The sequence below is a fragment of the Haliotis asinina genome, chromosome 16 (genome assembly GCF_037392515.1).
Source record: "Haliotis asinina isolate JCU_RB_2024 chromosome 16, JCU_Hal_asi_v2, whole genome shotgun sequence".
NCBI classification, from domain to species: domain Eukaryota; kingdom Metazoa; phylum Mollusca; class Gastropoda; order Lepetellida; family Haliotidae; genus Haliotis; species Haliotis asinina.
This window is the reverse complement of record NC_090295.1, coordinates 6,850,238-6,864,214: the sequence shown is the minus strand read 5'-3', so window position 1 is coordinate 6,864,214 and position 13,977 is coordinate 6,850,238. Positions and strand designations below refer to the sequence as shown.

The following is a 13,977-nucleotide window of genomic DNA, read 5'->3' as shown; positions in this document are numbered from 1 at the left end:
GATGTGATTCGTGTCCTCTTGATTGCAACAACATCATCGATCTTTGCATAACAATCCTGTTACCTTCAAAGTATGAGGTCAGGACATTGTTCTCCTTTTGTTTTATTTGATAGCCTCTGAAACCATGTTAAGGTTCTCTGAAACCATTTCAAGGTTCGTTTAGGTTCAACAATACGCATATAAGCAACGTCATATAGAAGAAGAGTGTTAGTGTTAGCGGGTGTATTAGAAATAACAGGGCATCTGAGAGAGAGGGCATGAAATGGCAACGTTTGCATGGCCCGGAGGTATAACAGAAAGGTTATGACAGATGGATGTTATAAGGAGGGTATGACAGGGGCAGTATGACAGGATGCTGTGACACGGTGAGTATGAGGAGGATATGACAGTTGGTGTATGGCAGGGAGAGTATTAAAAGGCGTTATGTCAGTGAAGATTTGAAAAGAAGTGTATGAAAGGAAAGCTATGACAGGTGGGTATAGTCAGGAGGGTATGACAGGGAAGGTATGACGAGATTGTGACTCGGTGGATACTAGCTGAAGGGTAAGACATGGATCGGGGTATGACAGACAGGTATGACACGGAAGATATGAGAAGGGTATGACAGGACGCTATGACAACTGGGTGTGATAAGGAAGGAGAAGAGATGACGGGGGAGGCCTGACAGGGAGTATGTTCGTGTATGTGAGTGAATGTCATGCTAGCTTACATGTAAGAGCGGAGGTGGAGGGATGGGAGTGAGAGAATGAGTGCTTGAGAAAGCGTCGTAGAAAGACAAGAAGAAATGACATCTCCTGATATATGGGCGCCGTGTTATATAGGTAAAACATACGTATTCTTCTTGCATATTGTTCTTGCATATTCCTTTTTGAACCTTTAATCAGGTCCGATAATATTCATGAAGGTGGCGAACCAATAATTATAATGCATCACGTCCTACCTCAAACTTCATGTAAATTCGCATAATTGGGCGCAAGGTTCAATACGTAGATCTCGTCACAATTACAGATGCATGTGCTTTCTGTCATTCAGTGTTGATTTGTCAACAGTCGGTTGTTTACAGCCATTACAACTTGCATTATTTACATCCGCATTGTTTGCTCGAGGCATCTTAGTTGTGAATGTCAGTGTGTTTCCGCATAACGGTAAATAAAACACCTCCGAGAATTTCAGTCTACCCATTGTATTGAGCAGGACAATAATTCTGAATCGTGATACAGACAGGACAGGTTATTTGCATACATTAATCACGATAGTGTGAACATAAGATTATGGAAGCGTATTTGTTTTGACGCCAGGTGAACGACAGGGAGATCTAGATCATCGCCCCATGGGGCGGAAAGGTAACGCAGTATTGCCCACAGAGTATTGCCCACAGTGATAATAATGAAAACGTCATTTTCGGGGCATGGCAAAAACTAAAAAATGCCACTTGACCAGTAATTTCCAGTGGTTTAATATGTATGAATTTTGTCTTTGATGTTGAATGTCTTGGCACGAACAACATGGTCTGAAAAATGAGAGCAGTGCTAGCAGGTACTGCAGTGTGTCGTGATGTGTGTATGATGATCTGTCTATTGTGTTCCAGGACGTAAGCAGCTACATGAACGCCTGTCCCTACACGGTATTCCACAACACTGCTGTACCTCAGGTATTCAACCTATTCAGAAGCATGGGGCTGCGCCACCTACCGGTCATAAGTCACCAGGGGCAGGTAACTACACCTAAACGCCTAGCATTGATCCACATGTCTATGCATCCTCTTACGAAGACCACAAATCAGCGCTCGCTTGTTGTATGCACACAAATCGATATAAATCAGACTTGGGAAACATTTAGGCATGCCGATAATGCAAAAGAAACCTTGTTAGATAACTGGTGGTAAGTTCGACAGTCAGGAGAAAAGCCCGATTGATGGATGTCAGCTTGTTTATTGTGCATGGCACGACGTTTCGGAGCGTTTGTTTGCTCCTTCACCAGGTAAATAGCAGGTAGTACCAAGGAGGTGTATATACAGATGCTATACAAGGGAGTGAGTGAGTGAGTGAGTTGAATTTTACGCCGCACTCAGCAATATTCCAGCTATATGGCAGCGGTCTGTAAATAATCGAGTCTGGACCAGACAATCCAGTGATCAACAACATGAGCATCGATCCGCGCAATTGGGAACCGATGACATGTGTCAACCAGGTCAGCGAGTCTGACCACCCGACCCCGTTAGTCACCTCTTACGACAAGCTGAGTCGCCTTCTATGGCAAGCATGGGTTGCTGAAGGCCTATTCTACCCCGGGACCTTCACGGGTCACAAAGGGAACATGTTTAACAACGATGAAGACAGAAAATATAATACATGGATGCTTTCATCTCCATCTTGCCTTATGCCGGAGATGCATCTTCGCGTCAATTTCAGTATACGTAGACAGATTGTTTTCCTTTAACTGATGTTGTTCATTTTTTAAATACATTCAAGCATTCTCCGCAGAGATACAGATATAATCGAGTCTTTTTTATAGAATGTAAAACGTACTTTAAACGTAGATACTATGACTGTGACTATCCTCTATGCCCCGATTCCTATGCTTGATGGGGGTAGCGAATATGAAGACTCTCGGGAAGATGTGGTCCAGTTACACCATCCTGTATATCCCTTCAGAGGAGACTTTGTAGCACGTACTGAAACGTACCCTCTTGTCGAAACAGCACTCGATCACATACTGTAAATCACGAAATTTTTGCGAGCATGATATTTTTGCGAAGATTGCGAATGACTTGATCACATACTTTTCCCACATGCTTTTGCATTTGTCAGACGGAAGTGACACAGGTTTTACATGGGTAATCAGACAGACCTATGTCCTGCCGTATCTATGGCCGCTAACAGTTAACTTAAACTGAACGAATACGAATCCCTTGAGGACCAAAAACTTTATGGCTTTACTGTACTCAAGATTAAATGTTAATGTCGTTTCTCAAAGTGTACAATGTGATTAGATGTCACATAACCAAACACATGCGACACGTGCATACGTGTATGTCTGTCTTACATTAATTGGAATGACATATGTCGTTCTTCAATATCATGCAGAATTTGATGTTTTGTCATGCACATATCAGAAGTATTAAGACAAGAAAACCTTTTCATCGCCATTAGTATGGTTTCATGCCGAATAGTTTAGCCAACTTCATCTACTAAAGTAGCAGCTAGACTTATGTTGAAAATGCTTCAGCTGGCGTCATTGGGACCAGTTTAGCCGGCCCGATATGGAACAGGAAAAAGTTTTATGTGGAATGGATAGGCATAAAATTGTTAACTTGATACCGTAATGTCACCGCTATGGGTGTAATTAGGTGTGTCCTTGTTCATGCTGTTCATGCATGTTCTGCTTGCAGCTGGTTGGGATGATAACACGACACAACCTCACCCACCACTACCTTGAGGAGAAGCTCCATCGCTACAGCTCCTGATACGATGGGTGAAAAAGGTCCAGACATGAAGTTAAGAAGAGCATTTACAGAGGTTAACGTCGCTGTGTGCAGCGTCAACGAACAAACAATCATATTTGCCAAGTTCTTTGCCTTATGACTGTTAGATGAAAGGTTGAAGTATGCGGTACAACGTTGAAACAATGACTCATGCAGTGCAGAACATAGCAACAAGCAACTTTATTAAACTTTAATCGCATCTTATCAGATTAAAACACTTTTACACGTGAGAATTGGTCGAGCACCACCCACCTTTTAATATATATTAGGAAAACACAACAAAGTGTTGTTTATATGATTTGAAAACCACATTTTCATGTCTGTTTTTAAACAAAGACTATCTGATAATCTTTCACAAGACTGGTTCTCATCGCTACATAATACAACCAAGTGTTCTAATTATATACTCTTTAAGTCCACCTTGAATGTCGAATCTTATCTCTCTATAGATATTGCCCCATATTTGGGAAATTCTTTAACACAATTTAGATGCGGCAAATATAAACTTTGTTCTGAGACTGGCAGATACAACAATATCCCTTATGATTCAAGATTCTGTCACTTTTGCTATCAAAAGAATTTGTATGTAATTGAAGATGAAATACATGTTTTACTTTATTGTAAAGCCTACCTAGACATAAGAAAAAAGTTTCTGGATAAGTACTTGAAACACCCTATATCACAACACAGTTTTATAAACATTATGACTTCAAAAAATATAGATGTTATAAAAAACTTATGCCTATTTTTATATAATGTTGGGAAAATAAGAGATTCTGATGTATTTAGATAAACGCATGTAAATTCTAATTATAGCTATGTTTGTATTTTGGGCCACTGGCCTATTACTGAATAAAATGTCTGTCTGTCTGTCTGTCTGAAAACCACATTCCGCGTATAGTACATGCTGAAGATAATCGTAGTATAAGATGTTTGATTGCTTTTTGACTGAAGAGTTAGGAGTGAGTCATCAGTCTGTCGTCAGGTTTTAGACGACCGTTCTCTTCATTGGCCTCCTGTCTCTAACCACATGGTTGTTAGACAATTTGTGAAGAGACAGGAGGCCAATGAAGAGAACGGTCGTCTAAAACCTGACGACAGACTGATGACAAGTTAGCACATATGTTGCGACATGCCGATGACCGGCAGTCTACTAAACTGCCATCAAGTATTTTCTGAACGACATATTGTCATGTCAAGAACAGGTAATTTAGGACTTTCGTCTTTCACATGAATTAACGAAAACTATGAAATGCTCACTTTGAAGTGGTTTTCACTTTCGCATCTCGTCAACATACAACCCTTACCTGTTGAGATATTGTGTACATTCCAGTATGCGATAATACTTGCTAGTTTGTTCCAAAGTCTAAAAGTATATTCCCTGGGACTCCAGTGGTGTATATTTAATGTTCGTGTGAAAATATCGAAAGCTAGAAAAATAGAGGATGCTGGACGACCTTCTGTGTAATAACATTTTTATTGAACGAGTTAATGAGACTAAATCTTTAACGAGTTTAACATAGTGGTATTTCACGGAAGCGAGTTTAGTTTTCTGTGTTTACTCACCAACATAAACTGACAGAAACTGTGGCGAAATTGCCAACAGTGTGAGGGCTCAGCTTTCCGCGAGCCAAGTAAGGTCTAGTAAAATTGCGACAGCGACATTAGCATTGGGACGTCACAACTTTGAACCATTTTGACGTCATACGCCCAAAGGTATTACACTAGTGTAATATTGCCGTAAATATATTACACCGCAGTATCTTCAGCAGGCGAGTAATAAATAACTATATTTTCTGTGGTATTTACCGCTTTGTTGTCTTTTTTCTTTAAAACAGTTACTATATTCCCTGTCCTAGTATTTTCCGTCAAATATGGTGTACATGTATTAACGAAATAATCAGCTCCGGACACTCACGTTGAACGTTTCAGTACCACGCAGAAGGGTGTAACTATAACATGTACAGTCACAAGATATAATGACCCTGAAAATGGTAAATAGAAGACACAGTTCAGTACCACCGTGACAGGGACGGGTGCCGAGTCCCAGGGGACTATCAGGGCTACCCCCGTGTATGAGAGTGAGCTGATCATAAGGAACTTGCCCGTGGTGATTGACTGCCCAGGAGTATTTTATTCTCTTCCACAAACACCCATTCAACGACACCGAGCTCCATTTCCTGATTGTCCATCTCCTGTCATCACTTCACAGGCGGTTGTCTTCTCACAGACCACAGGAGGGTTTTTCACAACTATTGTTTTCAGAGAAGATTGGCTTAAAGGAGAGATTGACATATATTCAGAATGACTGATGGCATTAAATTGCTGGTTATTCACTACATGAAACGCACCCTTCATAACGGACCAAAGGCGAACGTTATGAACCCATATATTCTTCGACTGAGCGACTGACTGAGTGATTGGTGAGTGACGTCACACAATTGGATGACGATGCTGATGTAATTGAGTAGCCTATTATTACACGTAATGCAATAAGCTAAAAAGAAAAGTGACTGCTTGATGTACTAAGGTTCCATATTCCGAATTCGTCATCTTAAACGCACATACACATATTGTCTTCATGAAAACATAGGCAAGCACCAGAGTGTGTGCAGACTTGATATCATTACGCTATGGCTGCAATAACGCCGATGCCCAGCTCAGCTCAAACCTTAACTCAGTACAAAATATACAATATAGCATAATATAATATAGTATATATAGTACAGTGTATACTACATCACGCCGAAGGATAGTTTTATTATTTTATACTGCGGAGGCTAAGAAATTGGTGTAGACAATTTCAAAAAACATTATATAAGTTAACAAAAAGGTTAAAACTAAAATTAATACGACTGAGTTTGGTTTTAAGCTGCTTTTAGCAATATTCCAGCGATATCACGGCGGGGGACACCAGGAAATGGGTCTCACACATTGTACCCATGTGGGGAATCGAATCCTGGGTCTTCGGCGTGACGAGTGAACGCCTTAACCACTAGGCTACCCCACCACCCCTCATCTTAATCTCAAGGCCAAAAGGCTACAGATATACTAGGATGCAATATGTCAACATGTGATAACCATATATTATTTCTTTTATTTTTAGAAAACATGACAAATGGGTGTATATAAATTCCTTCCCCCGACAGGTATTATTCAAGGTTTGATGGATTAGGTGTAAGCTTCACTCAAAAGAAATTATATAAAACCGAAATCCGTTGCTTTACGGTATCCATGAGAGTCAGTTGAACATATTTCGCTGTAACAGGCGAGGTGTTTCTAACCTTTGCAGATATCACAATCCTGAGACACGCGCGATGCTGTCTTCGCCTATCTGGTGAACAATTTGTATAATCATGTGACCACACTTCATAGTCTGTTATGCAGGGCCTTCTGTTGAGTATGTTGTCCACATGTTGAACTAAATTATTTTTTTTCTAGCAAACAGTTACACTGAGGATTATTTCCTTGAACTGCCAGCAGACTATACGAAATGATTCGGCTTTTGCAAGGATAACAAAACGAGGCTAATGCCAGGATTATCCACTTTAAGCTGATGCGAGACCATGTCCAGCATTCTGTTGATACCATTCATGTTAGAACACTATATTGAGAAGACCTGAGCGTGCTTACTCTCGTGTTTGGGTTGGCGCTGCCAAAATCCACACTGCCGCAGAGAATCTAAACATCATTCTTATCAAAAGTACATGTCGACAAGCGATTAATGCACAGATACGCTCAATTTCCATGTTCTTGTACCAAGGAAACCCTCTTGAATGGCGCGAGATGTATTTTGTCAGTTAATTGCATAGCCCATTTGCCGAACTGCGTCTTCCTTGTGTAAGCAAACCGTTAGTTGTAATTCCACACCCGAGTTGAATGTGTGTAGTGGTAGAAATCGGGATTTGTAAATATGAAATATGACCAAAAAAAAAGAAGAGAGAGAGACAGGAGAATGAAGTGTAACTGTAAACAGAAAAATGGGCTATGTTTGTTTAGTGCTGCTGTGTCAAATGATTTCTCTGGCGGGAATGTCCAATCCGTGTAAATATAGCATGTCTCTTTGTGATTGAGCTGCGAGAGATACATTTTAAGATGTCATGATTCGTATGCTTTGACAGATTATCATTATTACCCGTCACAGGCGTTTTAATACTGATGTACTTACTGCTTTCATTTTTATAGATAATAATACTTTTGTTACTGTAATGCATACGAATGTTTGTTGTTTTTTGCTTGACTTTTTATATAATTAGTATAATTGCTGAAACAAACGTCACCCGTCCGCCAAATGTAGAACGGTTGATAATATATGATCAAAACTGGACTCTGTGACCGACATTCCTAGGTCGCGTCAGAGAGCCATGAGGTCCGAATTCCGGATGCCACCTGTTTGTGGGTTTGTCTGCACCACACGTATGTTCCTGGGTTTCTCCAGAGCAGTAAACGTCTGAAACTACAATTACCTCTGATCACCCACCCACACACACACACACACACACACACACACACACACACAACAAACACCCCACCACCACCACCACTAAACTTATGTCGATTTGATTGACTTTAAAATAGGTTATTTTTTTCCGTTAAATAAATACAATTCTGTTTATCATTATTTCAGCCCCGATACTTGGACAGCCGGAAATATTTTGGTGAGAGACAACAACTGCAAAAATCACTTGCTGCCAAATATTGCAAGAGTGTATTAGTCTATCCGTCAGTCCAGCTGTATACATGCGCCCGCGCGTGCTTGAAGCACATTCGGATATATTTCTAATAAAATGATATAGTGATTTTTTATCATCTGATGTCACGCCCTTATAGTAGATGTAATTAATTAGATTTAGTTGTCACTGATCATACGTCGATTGTGGCGAATTTTAATTTTGTGCGCACAGAAAAACTTTTAAACAAATGAGAGATATTTATCACACCATCCTCCAGACTAAGCACCACTACCAGTTACTTGATAAAATCTTGCAAGTTTGCTTTCCGTAGGACTACAAATTACAAATGTGTATTGAGTCATTTGTAGTAGCTGTAGGAAGCGATACCTCGGTAAATATCCATTTCCATATTAAATTTAGATGGTCATGTTGGATTTCTGCAAGTTCCTAGCGTCAGATTTCAATAATTGAAAAGAAATGACGCTATAACCGTAAGTAAGCATGACACTTTGAAACATTATCGCTGTATTTCCACGCTGGGCAACATGGCCATTTCCACTTCAGATTAAGACATGAGTGAGACCCGGATTTCTACAACGTATTCTAAGATTCGTTTCCATTCTCCCACCCCAAGCTAGGTCCTCAATTTTAGTTGTACTTATGGTCTGCATGTCCACTTGAAGCAGAGGCTTTTTCGTGTGTCTACAGCATGTCCATGACTACTGTTACGGTTAAGAATTAGTCGTGAGAAACTATGTAAGAAATCCCCTGTGAACCTGCAAAACAGAACAAGGGCAAGTTTAAGATATTCAGATACTGTATTAATAAGCAGAGAGCAAGTTATACAAAGTTATACAATTTCTCAATATCGACTGCAAATACAATACAAGTGAGACAAAATCTATGCCAATCGGTGACAAAATATATAGTATAGCAAACTCACCAAAGTCTTAGTGTGAGAGAGAAACAATCGTGCAAAATGTAACACGGTGAGCGGTCTGACAGCGGTTATTGAGATGAAGCGTTGGCATAGGCAGAAAGATATAAACTCCAGCGAATACATGTGAATCTGTGTCTGAACACGGCAACTAGCCTTTATATATTCAGTCATTTCCCGAACGTTCGGGCACATACGACCATCGCCAACACTGTAGAATGCCCCAGAATAACCTCCCGGAAGTAAACACACAGGAAGTCAAGAGCAGATAATTCCCGGGAAAACCTGCTGCGAAAATCCTACAAATGCGGATCATCTGTTATACGAAATGGGACCCATCATAATTATTATTCAAAACACTAAACGTTGTGACCCGATAATAATTACTACTTAATTAATAAAAAATATATATATACAGAAAATACACACTAGTAACACTACAGCTTTGCTAAAAAGACTTGTTCGAGGTGTGTCGAAACTGCTCGTGACTCCCTCTGAGACTTTCAGTGTCATGTCTTATGTGGGGTTGAGCAGTAATTGATCAGTGCCTTACGCTGGAACCATGCTCTACCTTCTGCAATGAAGGACCAGTGGATTGTAATATCACAAATTATATATATTAGTAAAGACGAACAAAGCTGGGATGGCCTCTGTGCGTCCAGTCCAAAGTATGATGGCAGGAAACGTGTCAGGTGAAGTAGTGGCGAGATGCATGCTCGGATAACTCCTGAAAGCGATGGGAACGGTGGCAATGGTGCCATGGTACGATACATAACAGAGAAGAATTTGTTCATTGCCAATGGGCATTTCCCTAACCAGCCATGTGTTAACGGAAGTTTCGTTTGTAGTTCGCTTTGAACTGCAAAACATTACCATACCTCACCTGACCACAGATGGGGACGTAGACACACGGACTGGACTTCCTAATCATGTTCCTGACGTGGCACATAATCTGTATCCCCGGGCGGATTCTCATCTCAGTTTCTCATTATATGTATTGTTTCTATTTTATTTCTCATTTTATATATTGTTTCTATTATTTGTTTCTCGTGGTACAAATTGTTTCTATTTTGTTTCTCATTGTACACATTGTTTTTATTTAGTTTATCATTGTACAAACTGTTTCTATTTTGTTTCTCATGATACAAATTGTTTCTATTTTATACCAGTAAATTACAACATATGCGCAACTGTGAACTGTCCAGTTAAATTATGCCGCCGTGTGCTGGTTTAATTAATTGTTCGTGAACTGGGTCGTACCGGTGTACTTTTGGAAAATAAAAAGAGGCTTCAACACAGCAAGAATTTCCACAGTGTTTACGTCAATAGTGATGAGCCTTTCCTACAGAGGATTCTGAGGTCGAACATGCGTGTTGATTTATGCTTTCGTTGTAGTTATTCCAGACAAAAGGCACGTATTTATACATTGATGACTTATGGTGAAGAGGATGCTCTATTCTCGAATAATGGATTATCCTATCAGGAAACTGAATTACCTGGCGAACTAAATCCGTCATTCCGGTACCCACATTCGTTTGTTTATGCCAACGTTTGTTTGGAAAATAAACGCTTCACGGGACATGTATGTGTTTTATGTGTTGCACGAGATGTATGTGTTTTATGTGTTGCACGAGATGTATGTGTTTTATGTGTTGCACGAGATGTATGTGTTTTATGTGTTGCACGAGATGTATGTGTTTTATGTGTTGCACGAGATGTATGTGTTTTATGTGTTGCACGAGATGTATGTGTTTTATGGTGCGTTCTCTGCTGTTGAGGACATTTAAGTGTATTCAGTTACCTCACACGGGCCTCCGTCTGGATCTCTGTGGCAGTATTGACTTAATTACTTAAATATGTGTAAAAAAAGAACAAAGTATGAAATTTCGAGGGCTTGACTAAATATTCATTCTGACTTCCACATTACATTGTTAACGATTTGTTCACAGTATATCAGCCCCTGCAACGCTGACACTTCTGTCGACGATGTACTGTAAAGCGGAAACTGGGTACAGACATAAAGTTGAGGCTCGATGGAAAGTCATTGTTACAGTACATGCCATTAGAAAAAACGTTTTATAAAACTTCAGACACCCAAAATATCGAACTGTTTTAATACGCTTCCAAAATGCAATCAACTAATTGTCATAATAAAACTGCCCAACAGGTAACACACAAACACTGCCGTTTGGGCATGATCGTACACGATTGGTGATCCGCGTTTGTCCAGAACAGTGAGCTGAAGGCTGGAACGACACCCGAGGCTTTTAGGGTCTGTAAACGTCTTATCAGATACCACTGGAAGATGACTGCAGAAGACTGCCAGTGATTACGGAAACTTGAAGTTGTGCATAAGGATCCAGCATGATTTTCAAAATGGCGTTCATGTCCTCGACAGTCTTAGTACCAAAGGCAATAGCGCTTGGCTCTACATTTCATGTTATGATATTTCGATCCTGAAATTCCGTTTTTCAACCACAATCCCAAAGGAGTATGTTCTTATCACGAAACGAATAACCGATTATCTGTGAAAAGCGTTTGAATGAGCAGCAATTCAGGTTATATATAAATAACATATTATACTGTAACACATAGTGCGGTTTTTATGTTAGACATCACACAGATCAACAGCAAACAATTGTGTTCGTGAACAAAACCAATCATAAAAACAAAATACAAACGATAAGCGGCTTTGAATAAAACACATCGGAATAACCATTTCACTACAATTTGAGTGTTTTCCGCGGTCAGCAAAACTAATATAATCCCCTTCCCCGGAAGCAATCATTCGCCCACTTTGCATCAGGTTTTCACAAACATTTAAATCAGGTCTCCGTCACTTGGACTATGGTATTACATGCACGCAGAGACTATATGAAAGAGTCTATTACATGGTCTCTGGTGCCAGCTGTTCTGAATCTTCGCAGAGTAACGAATTCCAACCGAGATGCTGTCTGCAGATGTTTGCCACTGTTACCTGCTTGTATGTACTTATTAGATTGGGTGTCGGGAGACTTGATGTCACGTGACGCTGCACCCGCTGGTCATGTACTGTGTTGTCAGAAACCAGCAACATGACGGCGTCCTGTCGTGACCAGATAATCTAGTGACTGATATCATAAGCGCGGTGGGCGATTTGTCTAAAGCGCGAGACTAGTAATCTAGCGAGGTAGGTTCCGGGATCGAGCACATCTGTGACCGGAGGTAAAAGCCCTTAGAGTCAACTTTGTGTGCACAGTAGTTCACAAGCATGGGTTGCTGAAGGCCTATTCTACCCTGGGACCTTCACGGGTACCATAAAACGTGCAGAATTTAATTTGTCTACATATTCCCATAATGCAATCACTTAACATTGACCCAACTTTCCATCTCCGTTTTATGGACTCGACAGATACCATGCAGACTATGGTGACAAAATATAACTTTTCGTTTTTCCACGAGAAAACAAACATTGCGAAAATTGCAAACTCCTACTTGAAATGTCAACTTTCATAAGTTCAACCCCGCGGTGACATCTACATATTCCCATCAGCTTATATCAGCATCCATCAACATTCACAGTGAGAACAAATTTTGTTCTTTTAAATTTCCCTTTTTAAACAAATTCCTTTTATGAAATTTCTTTAATATGTCAAGGTTTGAAACACAAAAGTGTTATTACCAAGTTTATGTCAAGTTAGGTGAACAACATGAAAAAAAATTCAAAAATGGCGATAATTGGTCTTGTTAGTTGTTGAGAAAGACCGCGCTTCCTGTTGACCGCCTTTCGGAGAAACACGATCGCCCTGTTCTTCTTTACTAATATATATATATATATGTGTGTGTGTGTGTGTGTGTGTGTGTGTGTGTGTGTGTGTACTTTGTGATATTACAATCCATACTTGCATGGTAGAGCATGGCTCCAATGTAAGGCACTAATGAATTACTGCCCTCCCCCACATAAGACATGACACTGAAAGTTTCGGAGGGAGTCACGAGCAGTTTAGCGCTAACACACTCAGCAAGAGTTGTGTCAGTGACGTGACACAACTCGAAGAAGTCTTTTTAGCAAAGCTGTAGTCATGGAGTTGATACAGACACACAAGAAAAGTGTCAGCTCCATCTGGACATGCAGACCATAAACACAACCGGAAATTGAAGACCTACGTTGAGGTAGGAAACCGGAAACGAATCTTAGTATCAAGCAGAAATCCGGATCTCAATTATGCCTTATCCTGAAGTGGAAATGCTCCTGTTGCCCAGCGTGGAAATACAGCGATAATGTTTCAAAGTGTCATGCTCACTTACGGCTATAGCGTCATTTCTTTTCAATTACTGAAACCTGACGTTAGGAACTTGCAGAAATCCAACATGACCATCTAAATTTAATATGGAAATGGATATTTACCGAGGTATCGCTTCCTACAGCTACTACAAATGACTCAATACACATTTGTAATTTGTAGTCCTACGGAAAGCAAACTTGCAAGATTTTATCAAGTAACTGGTGGTGATGTTTAGCCTGGAGGATGGTGGGATAAATATCTGTCATTTCTCTAAAACAGTTTTTCTGTGCGCACAAAATTAAACGCCGCTACAATTGGTGTATGATCAATGTCAGCTGAATCTAATTAACTACATTTACTATAAGGGCGTGACATAAGATGATAAAAAGCAATTATATATTATGTTATTAAAATATATCCGTATGTGCTTCAAGCACGCGCGGGCACATGCATACAACTGGACGGACAGATACATACGGAGTGATACATTCTTGCAATATTTGGCAGCAAGTGCGTCTTTTTCAATTGGTCTTTTTGCAATATCAATATAATATAGGTTGTCAAAATACCTGCGATGAATTGTATTCATTTTACCTATTTCAGTGACTAGTTGATCGG

The 13,977-nt window shown here is 40.1% G+C and overlaps 1 protein-coding gene across 1 annotated transcript in view; it reads left to right on the top strand.

Annotated features, from left to right (window-relative positions):
- The window catches only part of LOC137267542 (H(+)/Cl(-) exchange transporter 6-like), an 89,038-nt gene extending 84,506 nt beyond the window's left edge, over positions 1-4,532 (top strand). The window contains exons 23-24 of the mRNA XM_067802020.1: positions 1,589-1,714; positions 3,392-4,532. Of these exons, the coding sequence (XP_067658121.1) occupies positions 1,589-1,714; positions 3,392-3,466 (201 nt within the window). The 3' untranslated portion in view covers positions 3,467-4,532. The remainder of the gene's footprint in view (positions 1-1,588; positions 1,715-3,391) is intronic.
- Positions 4,533-13,977: the final 9,445 nt, after the last annotated feature.